Genomic DNA, 17,426 nt, shown 5'->3' on the forward strand with positions numbered 1-17,426 from the left:
TTATAACATATTTTATCAAGCAACACAATGTAATCATTAAAATGTTAAAGTTATCCATCATCAGCAATATAATTTATGACTATTTGTCTGAGCAAATATTGTCTGGCTTATAAATTAGTCATTAAAAACAAAATGACCGTGGAATTAAATTATTGCGCCAGATACAAACATTAACTAGGCTTGCACATTTATTTTTAGGGAAGAATTCTGCAACACATCTCAGGCCGTAAGTGTTCAAAAGGATCAAGAATATATGCACTGAAAAGATACAGAATTTACAAGTAACCAGTCTTGTCTAATACTGAATTCACATAAATACTGTTGGCAATAGTTTTATTTGCATTATGCTATTTCTACAGAAGAAACTCCTGATCTATGAAGCAAATAAGGAAGGAAACTACATGATGGTCACACATGCTAATAAGAAAAAAATGGCCCAGAGACTTTCTTCCACATAATTTTCTCATTTATCTTTAAAAATAAGCATATTCTAAGCACCTGAACCTGCAGCTCCCTAAGGGTTTTGCATTTCTGTGCATGGATCCTTTCCCAGGATACAAGTTTTTTCTGAGAGGATTGCTGTTTTTCCTCAGGTGCTTTCAGCAACTCAAACCCATGTTCTAACTCCTTTAACTCAGGCTCCACGTTGTCCCTCACCTGCATAGTAGCATCAGAGGAGAAAAATGTGAATGTAAAACCATAAATTAATTGTTGTAATACTTAATAACTTTCCATAAGTAATAAATCTAAAATTCTACACAAGTTGCATAATATCAATGATTTTATAGAATACTGACAAAGTTAGAAGTTCAGCACTGGAGAAATTTCCATCTCTGACTGTATTTCATTAATGAACCAGTAACATTCATAATGAATATATACAAAATGATGCAAGTGGTAGCAGTTCATCATGCAATACCCGAACTTTTTGTCTTTATGGCAATATATTTTGGGAGATGGCATACAGCCACATTAAACAGCTGACAGGAAAACTTCTAATCATACAACTACTGGAAAAGAGGGCAACACCTAATGCCACCTGAAGCCACATAAAATTCCATGCAAGTACTATTTTGGGGTTCAGAAAGTATTTTTCTCCATTCTGCAACTCAAATATGGAAAAATAAAGTTAGTATGAAATAAAATGTATATCTAAGATGCCCTCTGTGAGGATTAATTCCGTTCTCTAAAACAGAACACTGCAGGCAATGCAAAACCTATCCTTACCACAGTTTTATAGCTTAAAAGAATATGTGTTTTGATGAGCCATGGGGAACTGAGCAAAATGATTTTCCTACCAGTTTTGCATTGTTTTCTGATGTTTAAGAATGTGCTAACTCTGTTCGATTATTCAACTCCATCTGCTGAAACACTTAAAACTCATCTCTGTATGGATGCACTGTTTTAACTGCTAGTTAAAACAGACAAAGCAGTCTTATGGTAGGTTTGCTTCTGGATGCAACTTTCACAGGTGTACTGTTGAGAGACATAGTTTTAAAAGCATCAACAAAATCCCATTTTTAAAAGTGATAAAAAGATCCTGAAATTCCACAACAGCAGCCCAACTCCTTCATCATTACTCTAGGAACCATTTCTCACCTTTCTGCAATTGTGTGGTAACCAAAACACACCAGCTCACATGAGGCTATAAAACATCTAGTGAATTTAAAAACAGTTTTATACATGGAAAAAGAGCCAGTACCCTGTGACTTCTGAGTGGATCCTACACAAAAGTGTAGGAAAGATCAATGCCCTAGAGCATGTTTGGAAACATGTTTTATTACTCCGAAACTTACCTGATCTACTTCCAAGCTTTTGTCTTCTATTATTCTTTTGTTTTCATTTAAGGCTGTTGCATATCTGGATTTCAATTCTTCTACTGCTGTTTGTAATTCTTGTACCTAGGACAACATATAATTTTCACATGCATTTGCAAGGTGTTTCTTTTAAATACAGAAAATACAGAATCATTAGTATGAAGCATAAAGGAAAACCTTTGATTTCTAAACAGAACCTCAGTATCTGTCATAATATGAGTTATTTATTTTCATTTTCCTACTCACCACAGCACATATAAAAAGGTAACTGGGTAAAGAACACTCTGATCTCAACATTTCATATTCAACTATGGAGAATGAGCTACACTTGTGCTACAGAAGCAGACAGCATGACTCACCCTTCAGATAATAAGTACCACCAGCAGTTCCCATCTGAAGTCACCACAGCTACAAGCTGGGGAATTTCATTCCACTCACTGCTTAAGGCTGACTGTTTCCTGGAACTACATTTCCCATCTTAAAGTTGGCAACAATTTTAATCGTGGTGATGCACTCTACAGACAAGACACACTAATTTTACTTAGGTTTTGTATCATGTCTTTCAATAATTTTTACAAGAGATAAGAGAAGACTCAGTGAAATGGGGCCTATACTAGTGCAGAAATATATACAACTTAGAATCAAAGTTCTAAAATGTCTTCTCTGTGATTAAAAGCAAATACAAAAAGCCCATTTTAAGTCTGATATTTTTTTTTGTTTTGCTGGTATTTTCAGTGTGGAACTACCTGTATAAATAAAACTGCTTATAACAATACTTGAATGCTGGCTTGAGGTTCTTAGAAATGTGGAAAAAAAGATACCAAAGAATCCCAGACTGGTTTGGGTTGGAAGGGACCTTAAAGCTCATCCAGTCCAACCATCTTCCACAGGCAGGGACACCTTGCACTGGAGCAAGTTGCTCCAAGCCCCATCCAACTTGGCCTTGAACACTGCCAGGGATGGGGCAGCCACAGCTTCTCTGGGCACCCTGTGCCAGCACCTCAGCACCCTCACAGGGAAGAATTTCTGCCTAAGATCTAATCTAAGTCTACGTTCTGTCATTTAAAGCCATTCCCCCTTGTCCTGTCACTACTTGTCAGAAGTCCCTCTCCAGCTTTCTTGTCAGTCCCTTTAGGTACTGGAAGGCTGCTCTACAAGGTCTCCCTGAAGCTTCTTCTTCTCCAGTCTGAATAACTCCAACTCTCTCGGCCTGTCTCTATAGGAGAGGTGCTGCAGCCCTTGGAACATCTTCAAAGCCCTCCTCAAGACTCGCTCCAACAGCTCTATATCCTTCTTGGGCTGGGGGCACCAAAGCTGAACTCAGTACTCCAGGTAGGGTCTCATGAGATCAGAGCAGAGCAGAGGGGCAGGATTACTCCCTTGACCTGCTGATCACACTCCTTCTGATGTACCCCAGAACATGGTTGGCTTCCTGGGCTGCAAGTGCATACTGCTGGCTCATGTTGAGCTTCTTGTCAATCAACACCCCAAAGTCCTACTCTTTAACCAAGGAGAGGTAAAATATCATTGGATTTGTCCATTAAAGCCACCAGACTCAAATTCTGCTTTTTAAATATAGTTTACTGGGTTGCAAACATATTTTTTAGGAAGCAAATCTTTACTAAGCCACTATGTAATTGGCTCTGTTGGCTTCCATGAGCTTCAGCTGGGCTTCACACAATACACTTACTTACGATTAAGTGTACCAGCAGCAGTGTGAAGACTGTTTGGATATGGTTTGTAATGGTACTCTCTTCTCTCATCCCAAATGTTACAACAGTATTACAGTCACCATAACAACAGTTCTTGTTTACTATAAACAAAACCTTTATCATTTTCTCAAAACTGCTTAGAATTTAAAAGCCATATATGAACATTTCAAATATGCTACTCACCTGATTTTTATATTGTTCAACAAGGTTTTCCTGCACTTTTGCCTTTTTTTGAAGATTTTGCAGCTCATTTTCAACAGAAACACTATTGCTTTCCAATGTGGCAAGGGAAGCCTTGATAAAAACATGGAAAATACAAGATTTCTAAGAGTGCTATTAAAAGAACACAGTCTACCATATGATACCACTAGCAAGTGACCTACAGGCATTTAAAAGGTTGACACAGTTCTTTATCCTGTCAAACAAAAATGAGAACCCGCAGCTGGTTTGTCAGCTCATGAGAACATTTACTTTGGAGGATAAATAAAACAAAGAACCTGTAAAAAAGTTGAAATTAATAACTGAGCTAAACTTAGTTCTTTAATCTGAAAGGAAGTTTTACAAACATAAAATAACAACTTCTAGCTAAGCAATTGTGTAGCTACTGACAGTGAAATAAATGGCATCCTGGTTAAGCAGATAGATGAATAGACAACCCTGTTCCTAGCTCTGCCATAGACTTTCACTGATAAATTTTCTGTGTCTCATTTTCACTTCCTGTAAAAATTGGATAGCAAAATTTATTCTACAGGTTTGGGATCTCTATACAGAAGGCCTAAATGAAATTACTGTGATTACTTCATTAATGTATCAGAAATGCAAAGCCACTCAACAATGGTTTATAATGGTCTCACCTTTAATTTTTCATTTTCGAGGTAAATCTTTTCATTTTCAGAATCAACAGCATTTAGCTTTCCAAGAATCTCCTCATCTGGGTTTCTTCTCCATTCCTCCTTTCTTTTCAGGTCTTCCAAAAGCCTTGTGATCTGCCTTGTTAGATAGGCAAGAACTCATGTAAAATACACAGTGCTTCCAAAACTCTCACTGTGCATATTAAATTGTACCTTAACATACTCCTTTGGTGTTCTTATCATAAAATGTTTTTAAAAAAGTTGTGAAATACAGCAGAGGAGGCCAAAAATCTTGAATTTGTTGCAGTTTGCAACTTCTAAATTCTGCTCAGAATTTAGGAATGTGACTACAGAAGCATGTTTACACTGTCAACACTGAGTGCTGCACTACTAAATATCAACTGTGTGACTACAGAAAAAAAAGAATAGATCAACAGTTTAACTTACTTCTTAAGATCTTCTGTTTGAATTTCTAACCTTGTATTTCCTTCAACCACTCTATCATGCTGCTTCTTCCAGACACTGGAAGCTGACAGTATCTCAGACAGTTTGACTTCCTACATAATACAAGAATTACAGATTACAAAACAGAAGAATGCCACTGAAAAATGCCATCTTGTTCTACCCATTTTTCTAAACACAAGAGTAATTTAATATAAGATGGCTTTATTGCATCTCCCTGGCACAAAGCAATGTCAATTTTGTCTCAAGAGAGAATGAACAAAACTACTCACATTTTAAACAAGTGAAGTCTAAGTAGAGACTTACTTTCAAGGCAAAATCACACTGGCACTGTGTATTAGCTGTAGAATACAACATCTTTATTTCAAATTTTAAGATTAAAACTTTTTCTTACAACAAAAGTATTTGTCTCCACTACATCTCTACTGCATGGAAATTACAGAAATCTATGCAAAACCAAAATCCTGCCAAAACAGTTTAAGGATAAAAAATAACTGCTGAGTAAGAAATGCAAAGTTAGGTAAAGTCCCTCAAAGGAGTATGAATAATTAACCAGCATATGCAATCCTGAAAGTACACCAGGTCAATGGGGAACGAAAGCAACAGTGTGACTACAAAACATCAAAAGTCCAGGAGTTAGCTGTCATCTCTCTGTACTGCTAAGTGTAGGTAAGGATCCACCACTGTCTTCTCACAAAGATCAAAGAAAACAACAAAAAACCACCCTATTTTTAATCATCTCCTGACATAATAACTGGAAAAATGTACCTTTAATAATGACATATCCAAAATTAGGGCAATGCATCTGAAGGCATGAAAATATACTCTTCCTAGGAAGCCTAAATAAGGCAATAAAGATCTCAGCACAGTTCTGATCCACCTGGCCTTTTTGAACAATGACACACTGTGGGGATATGCAGTGCAGGAATCTAAGGAATAATCTGGATGAAAGAAGTTTTCGCTTGGAATTTGAAAAGGTTCGGAGCAAGCAGCTTAGAAACATAAAGTGAAGTATAAGTATGACATGAGATGTCTTACACTGATAAAGAAAACAAAGACTTCAAACCCCAATCATGGATTCTCAGTAAACTGTACTTCTGAGTTAAGTCAGTGTATATTCATAAAGGTCTAACAGGAAGATCAGGAAAGATGCAACTGACCTTTGAAGTCTGATCAGACTTCTCTTATGTACTACGGTTTGGAGTGTATAACTTCATGGATTAAGACATTCACTGAATTTTAACCAAAAAAAAAAATGTAGTAACAGCTTGCATGTCACTTACAGCAACCTTTTCCTTAACCAAGGAGGAAAAAAAGAGATACAAACAGAGCAGGACCAACAAACTCTTCCCATTTCCACAGGAGAAAGTCTCCCAATTGCTCACAGCATAGTCACTCACACGTTCTTTTATTTTGGAAGTTAGTTTTTCCACAGCTGCTTCGAAGTGCCGAGCTCTTTGTTTCTGGCATCTGACTGCTTTTTTCAGAGCACTCTTCTTTTGCTCACTTGTTTCCTTTAAGGCTAACATCTGATGCTTGTATTCACCAAAATGAAGTTTCCACGCTGTTATTTTCTTCTGTAGAGTCTGCAGAATAATTAAACATCAAATCTTTTAAATTTCTATGCCTTACAGATCATTTTGTGACATAACAGGCATCAGAAATACCGATTACATTTATAATCGGTAATTTATAATCGATTCCCATAATATCTTTGTACCTCAAAACTTATGGTTGATACAAGGAGCTAGTCAAGATAGATACAGGAGTTAAGCAAGAGAAAATACCTATTGGGAAACTCAGGACAAAGATGACCAAGAATATCAGGGATGTGATATTCACCGATGTGGTAGCAGTATGTGCTCTGAATCTGGTGAGCACGCACATAACTAGGGCTGGAGATCAGTATAACTGCATATGAAATTTACATATGAAAGTTAAGATATTGGATTTGGGCTTTTTTAAGTCAAGAAGCTAGGAAAGGCTGTGGTCTTTCTTGAATACACACATTATGATATGGTCTGTTATTAGATGACAAAACACTATCTTCTTACAAGATCTCTGACTTTTTCCCATGCATATAATGGCCCCACTGTAATAATGAAACAGAATTTTTAGAAGAGAAACTATTTTTTATGGAAAGAGAAACAGTGTTTTATGGAAAGCTGCATTTTGTGTTCAATGGATAGTGAAGATTAAGCACTGCCTTGTGCACAGCAGACAATTGTTTAAAGATAATTAAAAGAGGCTGTGATAAAGCTTAACCCACAGCATTAAATCACACATTGTAAGGACAACTTATAATTTCTGGAGTGCTTGATCTTGCAACACTCAGGAAATAAGATACATTTGCATGAAATATATTTTTAATGCATTTAATCATATTATGAAATGTGTACAATGCAATTGAGATGAGAGCTGAGTTCTACGACTGTCATTATATTATCTTTTCTACTACTGTTAGTATTTCTGACTAACTAGATTTTTACATTACTCTGATGAAGGCAATGAATTAACCCCATCCAGTCCAGGAAGATAATTAAGATAATTAACATCTCTAACTTCATGACTTTTATATTTCTCATGTATGTATCATTTGTTATTTAAATATGAATGGGAAAAAAATCACAAGACATTAAAACATTGCACAATGACATACAATAAAAGCAATACTGGACTCTGCTTCAAGGAGAATCTCAGATTTGATTCTTCCAAAGGTGGTAAGTACAGCTTATCAAAAATATGACCAAGCTACCAGTAGACAACTACCCTCATAAAGACAAGGGCAAGTTCCAGTCTTACCACTTATTATTCATCTGCCAAACTACAGCAATGTAAGTAGGCTAGTAGCATAAATTAATTTCTCAAGTCACTGATAAATATCCTAATTGTAAGAATGATTAATGCATCTGTTTCCTTCCTTTGAGTCTAGGTCTGACACTTAATTATGTTCTACATGAAAAAGGACCAGAATGACATGCCATTTACCTACTATGTTAATGTGCCAGCCTTATATTCGAGCTACTATTTGCCAGTTGATATAAAATACACATATTATGCATATGACAGGGTATTTGTTATATAGGTCCTGCTAATGGCCCCAAAACTTTTCCACAATTAATGAAAAAAGTATGTGGTTTTCCACGTAAAAGAGGGTCTCAGGTACCGTACTGCTTCAAAAAATGATAAAAAAAAACAAATAGGCAGGAAGCACTTCTCATATATAGATGCTTATAAGGCATTTGATGAACAAAGACATGATTTGGCCAGGGCAGCAGAAGAACACCTTCAGTAAATAGAGCAAATAGAAAATCAGAGTCTATGTAAGGTCTCTTCCAACTCTTGGTTTAAGCACACAGCTGTTATCGCTTGTTATAACCACAGGAGGTCACAATCACACTAACAATAAGCGCTCTGGGCGTTATTCAGTGGCTGAGGTGAATTTACATGAAGGATTGATTTCATAAGGGTATTGCTAAGCTTTCGCAAACTTTTGTCCAGATCATTAACAAAATCATCAACAGGCTTGAAGCCATCAACTAACTTCAGCGCATTTTGAAGAGCAAACAAACAAAACTCGTGAATCAAGATTGTAAATCAAGATTGAATGAAAATACAGTTATATATCAAGTTACTTAAATGAAAATGCTGTTGGAATTCTGTAGTTGTACTAAGTAGGACAAGTAAGCGATTTTTATTTAGGAGAAAAGGAGGTTTTAATATAGACATAGACATACATGACTTTTTTGGAAACTGAGTTGCTATAGATTCCTTAACAAATTATAGAATTAATAGGGGATATATGCTACTAAAAAAAAGTTTAGAAGTTAGAAATACATTCTTTTTTAGCCGGTGTTTTCTCATTCATGCCTGTGTTCTTGACAAGTTTCAAATACTGAAATTTGAGGGTATGTATGCTCCAGCCTCTGACACATCACCTCTTCCTTGCCTTGTTCTAGTCAGTAACTGAAGCAAATGCCCAAATTTACCTCTTGTTTCATAGAATAGGAAATGGGATTCCAGCTACCTTAAAGTGAGGTTAGGCATTAGTCTTAAGTGTTTCTCTTTCAGTCAGTATTAAGAGGTTTATTGACTCTTTCACAGTCAATAAATAGGTGGTGATTCATGGCCCTTATCGTATAACAGCCACTCATCCTGAAGACTTGCATATCTCTTTCTACTGACTGTATGGAGACTGCCTCTGGATCGGTATCTATCTTCTAGATAGCACAGTCAGGTGAGTGCAAATGCTTCTGTGTGCTCAACTTCTATTCAGAACTGCTAGTATGCACAAGTTAAGGAAAGAAGGAAAAAAGAAAACAAACAACAAACCTTGCAATCAAAACAGTGGGGTCGGGCAGATTGTGCAAAATATAAATGCTGATGATTTTTACTGTTTGGGATTTTTCTTTTACCAAGAGTTTGATTTCAAGTGGTACTTTAAGATTCAACTCTCACATCTGAATCAAACTTAGACCACAGTAAGGCTTTGCTAGTTGTTTCAAATAAACCGAAGCACAAAGTAAAAACTATGTTAACCTGTATTTTCTCTTTTAATTCATCATTTTCCGCTTCTTTTCTTTGAATCTGATGTTGCAGGTGAAGTTGTATTGTCTTTGCTGATCTTGAGAAATGGTCTCCCTTTTGTACATTGGCCTAAGAAGGAGAAATAAACAGAGAACTATTAGTCTACGGAAATATGTCATATGATGCTATTTATTACATATTACATGGGAGAAAACATGGATTCCAACACAACTGATCACTCACTTTTTTGAGCTGAAGCCTGGATGTAAGGTCTTTAACCTGTTTCTCCCTTTCAAGTGTTTTTCTCCTGAGAATCTTCATTGGAAAAAAAAACAAACGCAAAAAAAATATTTGAATGTCTGAACACAGCAATGCAACAGTACTGCACACTGATGAACATTTCAGCTGTAAGATGGAAGACCCTAAGATCCCACATTGCAATGATACCTCACAAACATTCCCACTTTGCCACTGTCACTTCAAACTGTGTGATCCCATGATGCAGCCATTTTCAGATGTACAGCACAGAACAAAGAGAGACAGAAATTTTAATTTACTTACAGTATTTTGGAACATGATTTCATTTAACTTCTGCATCAATGTGTCCATGTTTTTACTGTTTAACTGCAAGACAAGTAGGAAACATTGAAAAATTACTTCAGATGATAATTGATTTAGCCCACCAAATGCCTTCCAAATTTGTTATGTCCTGTCCAATTTAGTGCATAGGACGTAACAACAAAAAAAAAATCTTCCCAACAGATCTATTAAAGAAGATAATAAGACTAACTGTTTAAGACTCATATGAAATGCACACTCATACTGGTTCTATGTTTATGCCTTACATACTTTCTTACTTGTTCTATGCTGTCAGATTCTTTGCTTAGATCAGTAAAATATTTTCCATCTTGGATGGCTTGTGTAGTTCTATGATAATCCTTTTCATGCGGTTGAATCAGTGAGCAGAGCTTTCCTGCTTCTCTAGGTGGCACATCCATTTTTCCCTGAAACAGCATTCATAATTATGTAACATTTAGTATCACTCACAGTTTGGACATTGATCTTGCTGATTCGAGGATATCAACATAAAACAAGTCAGCTCTTCAGCAGAATCACTTAGGAGAAGGGATTAAAACTCAAACTGATCACTCACAGAACACACCTAATCCATAGTACAAAGGTATACAATTTGCCTCCAGCAAAGGTGGAGGCCAACTCCTGCTCAGACACCAATGTTATGTACCACAGCAGAGTTCTTCCGATTTGGAGGCAGCAATGGCATCTCTCTTTTCCCAGTTTGGAAAGGCTAAAAGCTCCTCACCAGGCAGAGCTGCACAGGAACACGATGCTGCCCGCGTCATGGCAAGTCCAGAGCCAACTGTCAGTGCCTACTACCTAAGTGCATCCCATTCCCCCACCACTTCCTTGTCATACACCAGGAACCTGCCATCACCTTCACCCCTTCTCCAAACACTTCCTCACAGAATCAGAACGTAGACTGGTCTGCTTTCAACTGTCACCATAAGGCAAATACTACACTCCGGTTATGTATCTTGGTTTATTAGAGGCTTACGTTTCCTAGCAGACCTCAATTTGTGCAACACAGCACAGGTCTCTATAGCTTTTTCTTGGTTATCTAAACAAAACTAAGTTCTTGAATTTAATTACTTCTAGTGAAAATAGCATCTCGAAAGATTAAACTTTGTCTTTAATTTATCCCAGCCTGTCTGTGTAAGCAGGAAAGAATATAACACTATTTCTGCCATACTTTCAGTATACCATTTTGATGTCCACTTTTTGAAATATCGTGTACTTCCCATCAGTAGCTAGGAAGTATGTTGTGAAATACGTTTTGAATCTTGTTAACAAAGGAAACAGTATGAAAAAATCAAGCTGAACAGGAACAGAATGAACTTGCCTCAGCAGCACGAAGAAGCAGCTTTCCCAGAAGATCCAAGTCCCGTAGAGGCGCAGTACAATTCCGTACAGGTAAATACGAGGATGATGGCAGTGATGACGACATTCTGAGTTAACGCTGTGTAACAAGACAGTATGTGTTAACAAGAATAGTAACTGAAATGTTACCAGCATCCCAGGTCGTTCCCACTAGCAATTACAGCGGACCAGACCAGGTGAACCCATCAGAGATTTAACACCGATCACGCAGCTGAGACCTTGCACACGTATTCATAACCTGTAAGCACCGAAGCAGCACTGAATTCACACATACAGCGCACGGAAACCAAACCCCTCAGCAACACAAACCTCAATGCACACCAAAGACGGAGTAAAGCTCGCAGCGGCAAATCCCCGCAGGGGCCCGGGCCAACCACCAGTGCCCACCACCGCGGCACCATCCCCTCTCCCAGACGCCCCTCCGCACGGCTGCCCGCGGCCCCTCGGCACCCCCTCACCTCACCTCACCGCCGCTGCCCGCCATGAGCCGTTGCCTGGCAACCGGCCGTTGCCGCAGCCTGCTCCCGGCTCGGCGGGCGGGAAGAGGCGGCGGCACCGTCCCCACGGGGCGGGCCCGCTCGGGGCCTGGTGACACCAGGGCAGCGCAGGCAGGTGGGTTCCTGACGAGGGCCTGCAGGGACAGAACAAGGGGGAATGGCTTTAAACTACCGGAGGGGAGATTGAGATGAGCTCTTAGGCAGAAGCTCTTCCCTGTGAGGGTGCTGAGGTGCTGGCACAGGGTGCCCAGAGAAGCTGTGGCTGCCCCATCCCTGGCAGTGTTCAAAGCCAGGTTGGACACAGGGACTTGGAGGAACCTGCTCTAGTGGAAGGTGTCCCTGCCTGTGGCAGGGGGGTGGAGCTGGGTGAGCTTTAAGTTCCCTTCAACCCAAACTACTCTGTGGTTCTGTGAATCTATAATGTGTGCACAGTAATAAAAATCAAAGGCTAAATTTCGATCTTTTCTTTTTCTAGTAGATGAAATCACTCCATTATCCATGCTGGAGTGAGTACCTATTTGTACCCAAATGACAAAGTGGTATGTTGGCTTTTCATGTGCTTAATGTTTTGCTCTCTATAGTGTGATAAACACATAAATGTATTGGCTTTTGCAAATCATAGGTGTGGTTATGTGGATATAACTGTACCAGTTTACAATAACAGAAAGAAAGCTCGCTAAAGACTCAAGATTAGACAAGTTAAAAAGGGCCAGAACTCTTGAGCAAAACGGAGTCACATAGCAAAAGAATTTGTAAAGGTAAAAGAAAGGGGGCGGTGGGGGGGTGGCTTGATATAAGGAAAGCTAGTGCCTGAAAAAGGTAAAGTACTTTTTAACTTAACTTAGGTTGTAGAAAGAGAACAATGTTTATGTTGTAAGTCTGTGGAATGTAGTGGCCGCACTAAACATGAATGAGTTATTTCACACCAACCTGCGACTTATCAGTTAGTTTAGAGACAGAGCCTCCCAAACATCTGCTAGCTTGGGATACTCCTTGTCTGCCCATCCTGCAATAAATTTTGCAGGAAGGACACACTGTTTTAAATCATTGCTAGTTATCAGAATTACAGATATGGCTGGTTTCAGCTAGTTTTGTGATTACTGGGGCGTCCGTGACAAAGGTGAAAAGTACACTGTGAGGAAGACTGCTTACTTCATCTTGAAGACCCCTACTCACAAGAGGAAGACTGCTTACTTCATCCTCAAGACCCCTACCCACAATCACCGCAGAGCAGTGCGCAGACGCCAAGAGGAGGGGACTTATGATAATAAGTTCCGGGAGTTAGTTATAATATTCCCTCCCTATATGCGGGAATTGTGAATATGTATGTAACTAATGTAATAGTGAAAGTATATAAACCTGTAACAAATGCTAATCACTTGTGCCTCTGGCTATGGTCATGCGCCCAGTGCTGTTGCTTCTGCTTTATTGACTTTGTCCCTCAATAAAACCTTGTTATCTTGTTTAGAGGAGTGAGTTCCTATTTCACAATAAGAGAGATGAATAGTGAACTAAGCACCTCGGCCAGACCTTTGCTTTAGCACCGCAGTTTGTGAGCTGTGGCTTTGGCCTCTCATAGTCAGCTCAGACACAAGTCTTCATTCCAGCTTCCCAGAACTTGCTATATGAGTGCCTTAATTTAAAAAGAAAGCAACAAGTGTTGCAATTATATAAAAATGTGATGATTGCTTACATAATAAAGCAAGCACTACCTCTTGGTGAGGCTAATTTGCATGATAATTATCATTGCAGTCTGTATCTCATAAACAAAGAACAAATTACAAGTTTCAGTCCTCAAAAGCACAATGACAGTGGCATAATCCACAGAGTGGAAAATAATTAAAGGAAATAGGACACAGTTCCACGATGACATGATTGCAAGCCTTAACAAAAGAGGAGTGCTGGAGAGAGGCTTCTTTAGATACCACAGGAGCTCTGCCGAGTGTTTGCCATGGCTCATGACTGTATCTGCTCTAAAGGAACCTTCAGTTTCTGTGTCGGAAATTCAAGACTCCAACGCCTTTCTTTGGTCATTGTTTAATTTTAGCAATAGCCTGATAGCACAAAAGTCTCAGAAAAGCAGCAGATTTGCTGTGACCCTGTTTATGTGCTGTTCCTTCCCCATCCTTTCATGCACATGATACTGACCAGAATTTCTTTCCCTTGGCAACCCTTAGACACTCACTGCCTTACATAGAAATATATATCTCGCAGAGGTGCAACTGTGACATTTCTTCCCATACACTCTTGTAAAATAGGTATGGTGGGTTTTGCTGCTTGCTTGGCCTGTTTCTCAGCATATTCCGCTTCATCTCGCAGCGTGCCACTTCTGAAGCAAGGAGACACCAAAGTCCTTCACTCTATAGTTCATCGAGGTAGTGGACACTGGGGTGAGCTGCCACTTGGAGTTACGATGCTGTAGTGCTGTGGAGTTCCCCATAGTCACCCACTCCAGGAGCCTTATCTCTTTGCACAGGCTCGAGCAGTAGATCATCTTTGCTGCTCAAAGAGCAGCAGTGGGTGTTTCTGCACCCACTTAAGGCATGGAAGAAATATAAGTCAGTTCCAAGATACAAAGAAGTAGCAAGGAGGCCCTACTAATAGCAAGGAATTTTACATGGCAGCAGGTCTGGGTGTCTTTCATATGGAGATTGATGATTCAGTGTTGGTATTCTTAGGTTTTAGCCAAGGATGTCTGGAAACACCTTACCCCAGATGCAAGTTACCGCAGCTAAGGTGATGCAGAATTTTCCTTATTATATGTATTGACCTTCCTGGATCAGAGTTCCCAGTGCTAATTATTCACCATAAATCCAACTGCACTGGTGCTACTCCTCATTTCCATGTGAATTGCTTCCAGCTCAGACAGTTGTTTGCAGAGGACTTTAGATATTCAGAGGAGGCGAAACTAATATATTTCTCTTTTACGAAGCAGTCCTTAAATCCACTTGCATTCATTCCTCAATTTAGACTTGTGAGAGCAACTCAGGCGGTGAACCTGAGCCCTGTTTGTTCCCCTTCCTTTAGGATGCGCATCTCCTGCAAAACTGCTTGCTCCAGTTCCTAAATTGCTACAGTCCCTTTGCTACACTGGAAAATGACCAGAGAGCCTGTCAAGGTCCCAAAACTGGGACAGGTACTACAGGAGAGTGTTCAAGACTTGGGCTACATGATAGAGACCTTAAGGATGGAAGAAAGAGCAAGAGGATGCATTACAAAGTGGAGTTCCAAGCAAAAGGGTAGGAACAGTGGAGAGCACATTGTATTTGCAAGATTAAGATAGCTTAATTTGTATTAATATAGTTTACTTCCAGAAATTCCTTCCCAAGAAAAAGAGGCACACTCAAACATGCAACTTCAACTTTTGACAGATTTTGGGAAGGCATGATTCTTTATCTGGCCAAATTCTGTCTCTTATCAGTGACCATTAACAAGTAGCCCTGTAAATTCTGCCTTGCAGGGAGTGGAGGCAGAGACCCTTTTGTGCATGGGTGGAGCGGATAGCTGGCTGCAGTTACACAAACAATACCTACAGGAAAATGGGAAGTTCATTAGAAGTGCTTTATGTAGCCATCTGGAACTGTGAGCGGATGCCTGGGTGGATGTAACAGGCCATAACAACATCAAGCCGTTCTCCCTGTGTAACAGCAGGGATCCCATCCCCAGCTGGTTGTTCAGGGTGCTGCTCAGGGAAGATGCTCTTAAGGTTTACCAAATCTCTGCTCAAGTCCCTGTAGCCTATGGGTTCCCCAGTCCTGGATTCTCACTGTGGGAGCAGCAGTCCCTATAGCTAAAAACTCCTGCTTTTCCATGGAGGGAGGGCTGACCTCACTTGCCTAAGGTTAGCACAAGCCTGGCCCTGCCTTTGCAGAGGTCAGCCACACTGGGGCACTGGTGGTCCCCAGCTCTCAGGATTTTGGCAGCTACTTTCTGGCAGAGAGAGACCCGCCAGAAAGACCCTGACTCGTCTCATGCTGGGAAACCAGGAAGAAGCTGGGCATCACTGAGGAAGCAGTGGATGGCTGCTCCTGGGGCAGAGCCAGCTGGGGAGAAGGGAGCCTGGCAGGTACCCACTTGGCCCTCCTATGCATGGGGCTGCAGGCTTCTGCACCCCACACCAGCTCCACTTGGGCATCCTTCATGCTTATGGGCAGGTTTGGGGTTTGGTGCTTCTGGTTATCAGATAGGGTTTTAAAGTGGAAATATATTCTGTTTTATCCTCAGGTGTTCCTCTGATCTTCCTGGCATCTACATCTGTGAAAAAAAAATCCTGCTTTGAAGGACATTGTGTTGTTAATAGGCCAACATGGCTTTTTGAGGAAGGCTTTGCATTTATTCCTGAATGAAATCAAACTGCAGAATCATCAATAATGTGTATGCAAAGTTTATAATCTGTATGTATAAACATGTAAAACCAGATTTCCTTCAATTAAATATTCTCTTACAAAATTTGCTTTATCCTACTTTTTGAAATGTAACATTTATTTCAATCATTATGTAAGTAAATCAACTGTAATGTATACTGTTATTAATGTAAAATTAAGTTTACCATCAGCTGATGTTTCAAGTGCCTAAATCAGCAGTGAAGGTTTATTTTCACCACTGCTTTTAGTTGTTACTCTTCTGTTGCTTACTTCTGATTTTTGTCTATTTGTTTATCATTATAGGTGGCTGAATTCTGAAATAAGCATAACCAGAACTCAATCACAGAAGAATCAAATATGTGACTATAGAAGCACATAAGAAGTAATTAAAAACTGGTCTGATTTTGAAAATCTTCTGTTCTTTAGCTTTTAATGAAATAACAGATGATTTCGTTAAGAAATTTGCATTTCCTTGAGTTAAAACGCAGTACCAAAAGACGTCTTACTTCAGACTGCAGTTGTCTCTAACAGTTTTAACATACCATCAAAACCAGGAGCTGCACAGGTTGCATATCATAGAATCATAGAATAGTTACGGTTGGAAAGGATCTTAAGATCACTCAGTTCCAACTCCCCTGCCATTGGCAGGGACGTCTCACACTAGACCATAATGCCCAAGGCTCCGTCCAACCTGGGCTTGAACACTGCCAGGAATGGAGCATTCACCACTTCTTTGGGAAACCCATTCCAGCGCCTCACCGTATCAAAGATTAATTTTCCTGTTATTCTTATTTTCTAGATAAATTAATCTAAAAGCATAATAAATACAACAATTTCTGTTTGATGTTAATTTATGTCATTTTTATATCTAGGTTCTGATATGGTTAAGAATGATGGGATCTATTCCAAATACTTGTTTGCTTTCCCTAAGAAAAGCAAATACAGCCTGAAAGTTCACATCCAAGCTAAAAGAACTATCGTGCCGCAAACTGCAGTGCCATGCAGTCATGACATGTCTATATCAGGCAGTATAGAAAACAGAATTGCGAAGTAATGCAGAGAAAATAATACAGTTACGTATTCCAGCACCTCTATACATCAAGTCCCTTTATAAATACTAGCAGTAGCATTAGAGCAACAACAGCCCAGCTAAGAGCTGTTTAGTTTTGAATGTTTTTCAAAACCTGGAAAGTCAGTATTCTCCAGAAGAATATTTAAAGTAGACTGCTAACTCTATAAT

General features: G+C 39.4%; 1 protein-coding gene and 2 long non-coding RNA genes across 3 annotated transcripts in view; 1 reads left to right on the forward strand and 2 right to left on the reverse strand.

Moving 5' to 3' along the window:
• Positions 1-402: 402 nt before the first annotated feature.
• Positions 403-11,398, reverse strand: ODF2L (outer dense fiber of sperm tails 2 like). The gene is made up of 11 exons (XM_062613101.1): positions 11,288-11,398; positions 10,215-10,373; positions 9,931-9,993; positions 9,613-9,684; positions 9,382-9,498; positions 6,243-6,428; positions 4,828-4,937; positions 4,384-4,519; positions 3,713-3,823; positions 1,797-1,901; positions 403-657 (listed from the first exon to the last, which is right to left on the reverse strand). Exons 1-11 carry the CDS (start codon positions 11,390-11,392, stop codon positions 418-420), a joined length of 1,404 nt encoding a protein of 467 aa, XP_062469085.1. The 5' UTR covers positions 11,393-11,398; the 3' UTR covers positions 403-417.
• Positions 11,399-11,857: 459 nt separating this feature from the next.
• Positions 11,858-16,571, forward strand: LOC134160781 (uncharacterized). The gene is made up of 4 exons (XR_009963681.1): positions 11,858-11,937; positions 14,850-14,958; positions 16,047-16,216; positions 16,490-16,571. It is a non-coding gene; the product is annotated as an uncharacterized LOC134160781 (long non-coding RNA).
• The window catches only part of LOC134160780 (uncharacterized), a 28,165-nt gene continuing 25,433 nt past the window's right edge, over positions 14,695-17,426 (reverse strand). The window contains exon 3 of the long non-coding RNA XR_009963677.1: positions 14,695-15,002. This is a non-coding gene — a long non-coding RNA (uncharacterized LOC134160780). The remainder of the gene's footprint in view (positions 15,003-17,426) is intronic.

This window comes from Pezoporus occidentalis, unplaced genomic scaffold (assembly GCF_034315485.1).
Source record: "Pezoporus occidentalis ecotype Australia unplaced genomic scaffold, CSIRO_AGI_Poc_V1 ctg164, whole genome shotgun sequence".
NCBI lineage: Eukaryota > Metazoa > Chordata > Aves > Psittaciformes > Psittacidae > Pezoporus > Pezoporus occidentalis.

Coding starts and splice junctions, on each gene's coding strand:
- ODF2L (XM_062613101.1), bottom strand. CDS start 11,392: ATGTCGTCATCACTGCCATCATCCTCGTATTTACCTGTACGGAATTGT. Junction 6,429..9,381: donor AATTAAAAGAGAAAATACAG/GTTAACATAGTT, acceptor ATTATTCTGCAG/ACTCTACAGAAGAAAATAAC. Junction 4,938..6,242: donor CTTCCAAAATAAAAGAACGT/GTGAGTGACTAT, acceptor TGTATTATGTAG/GAAGTCAAACTGTCTGAGAT.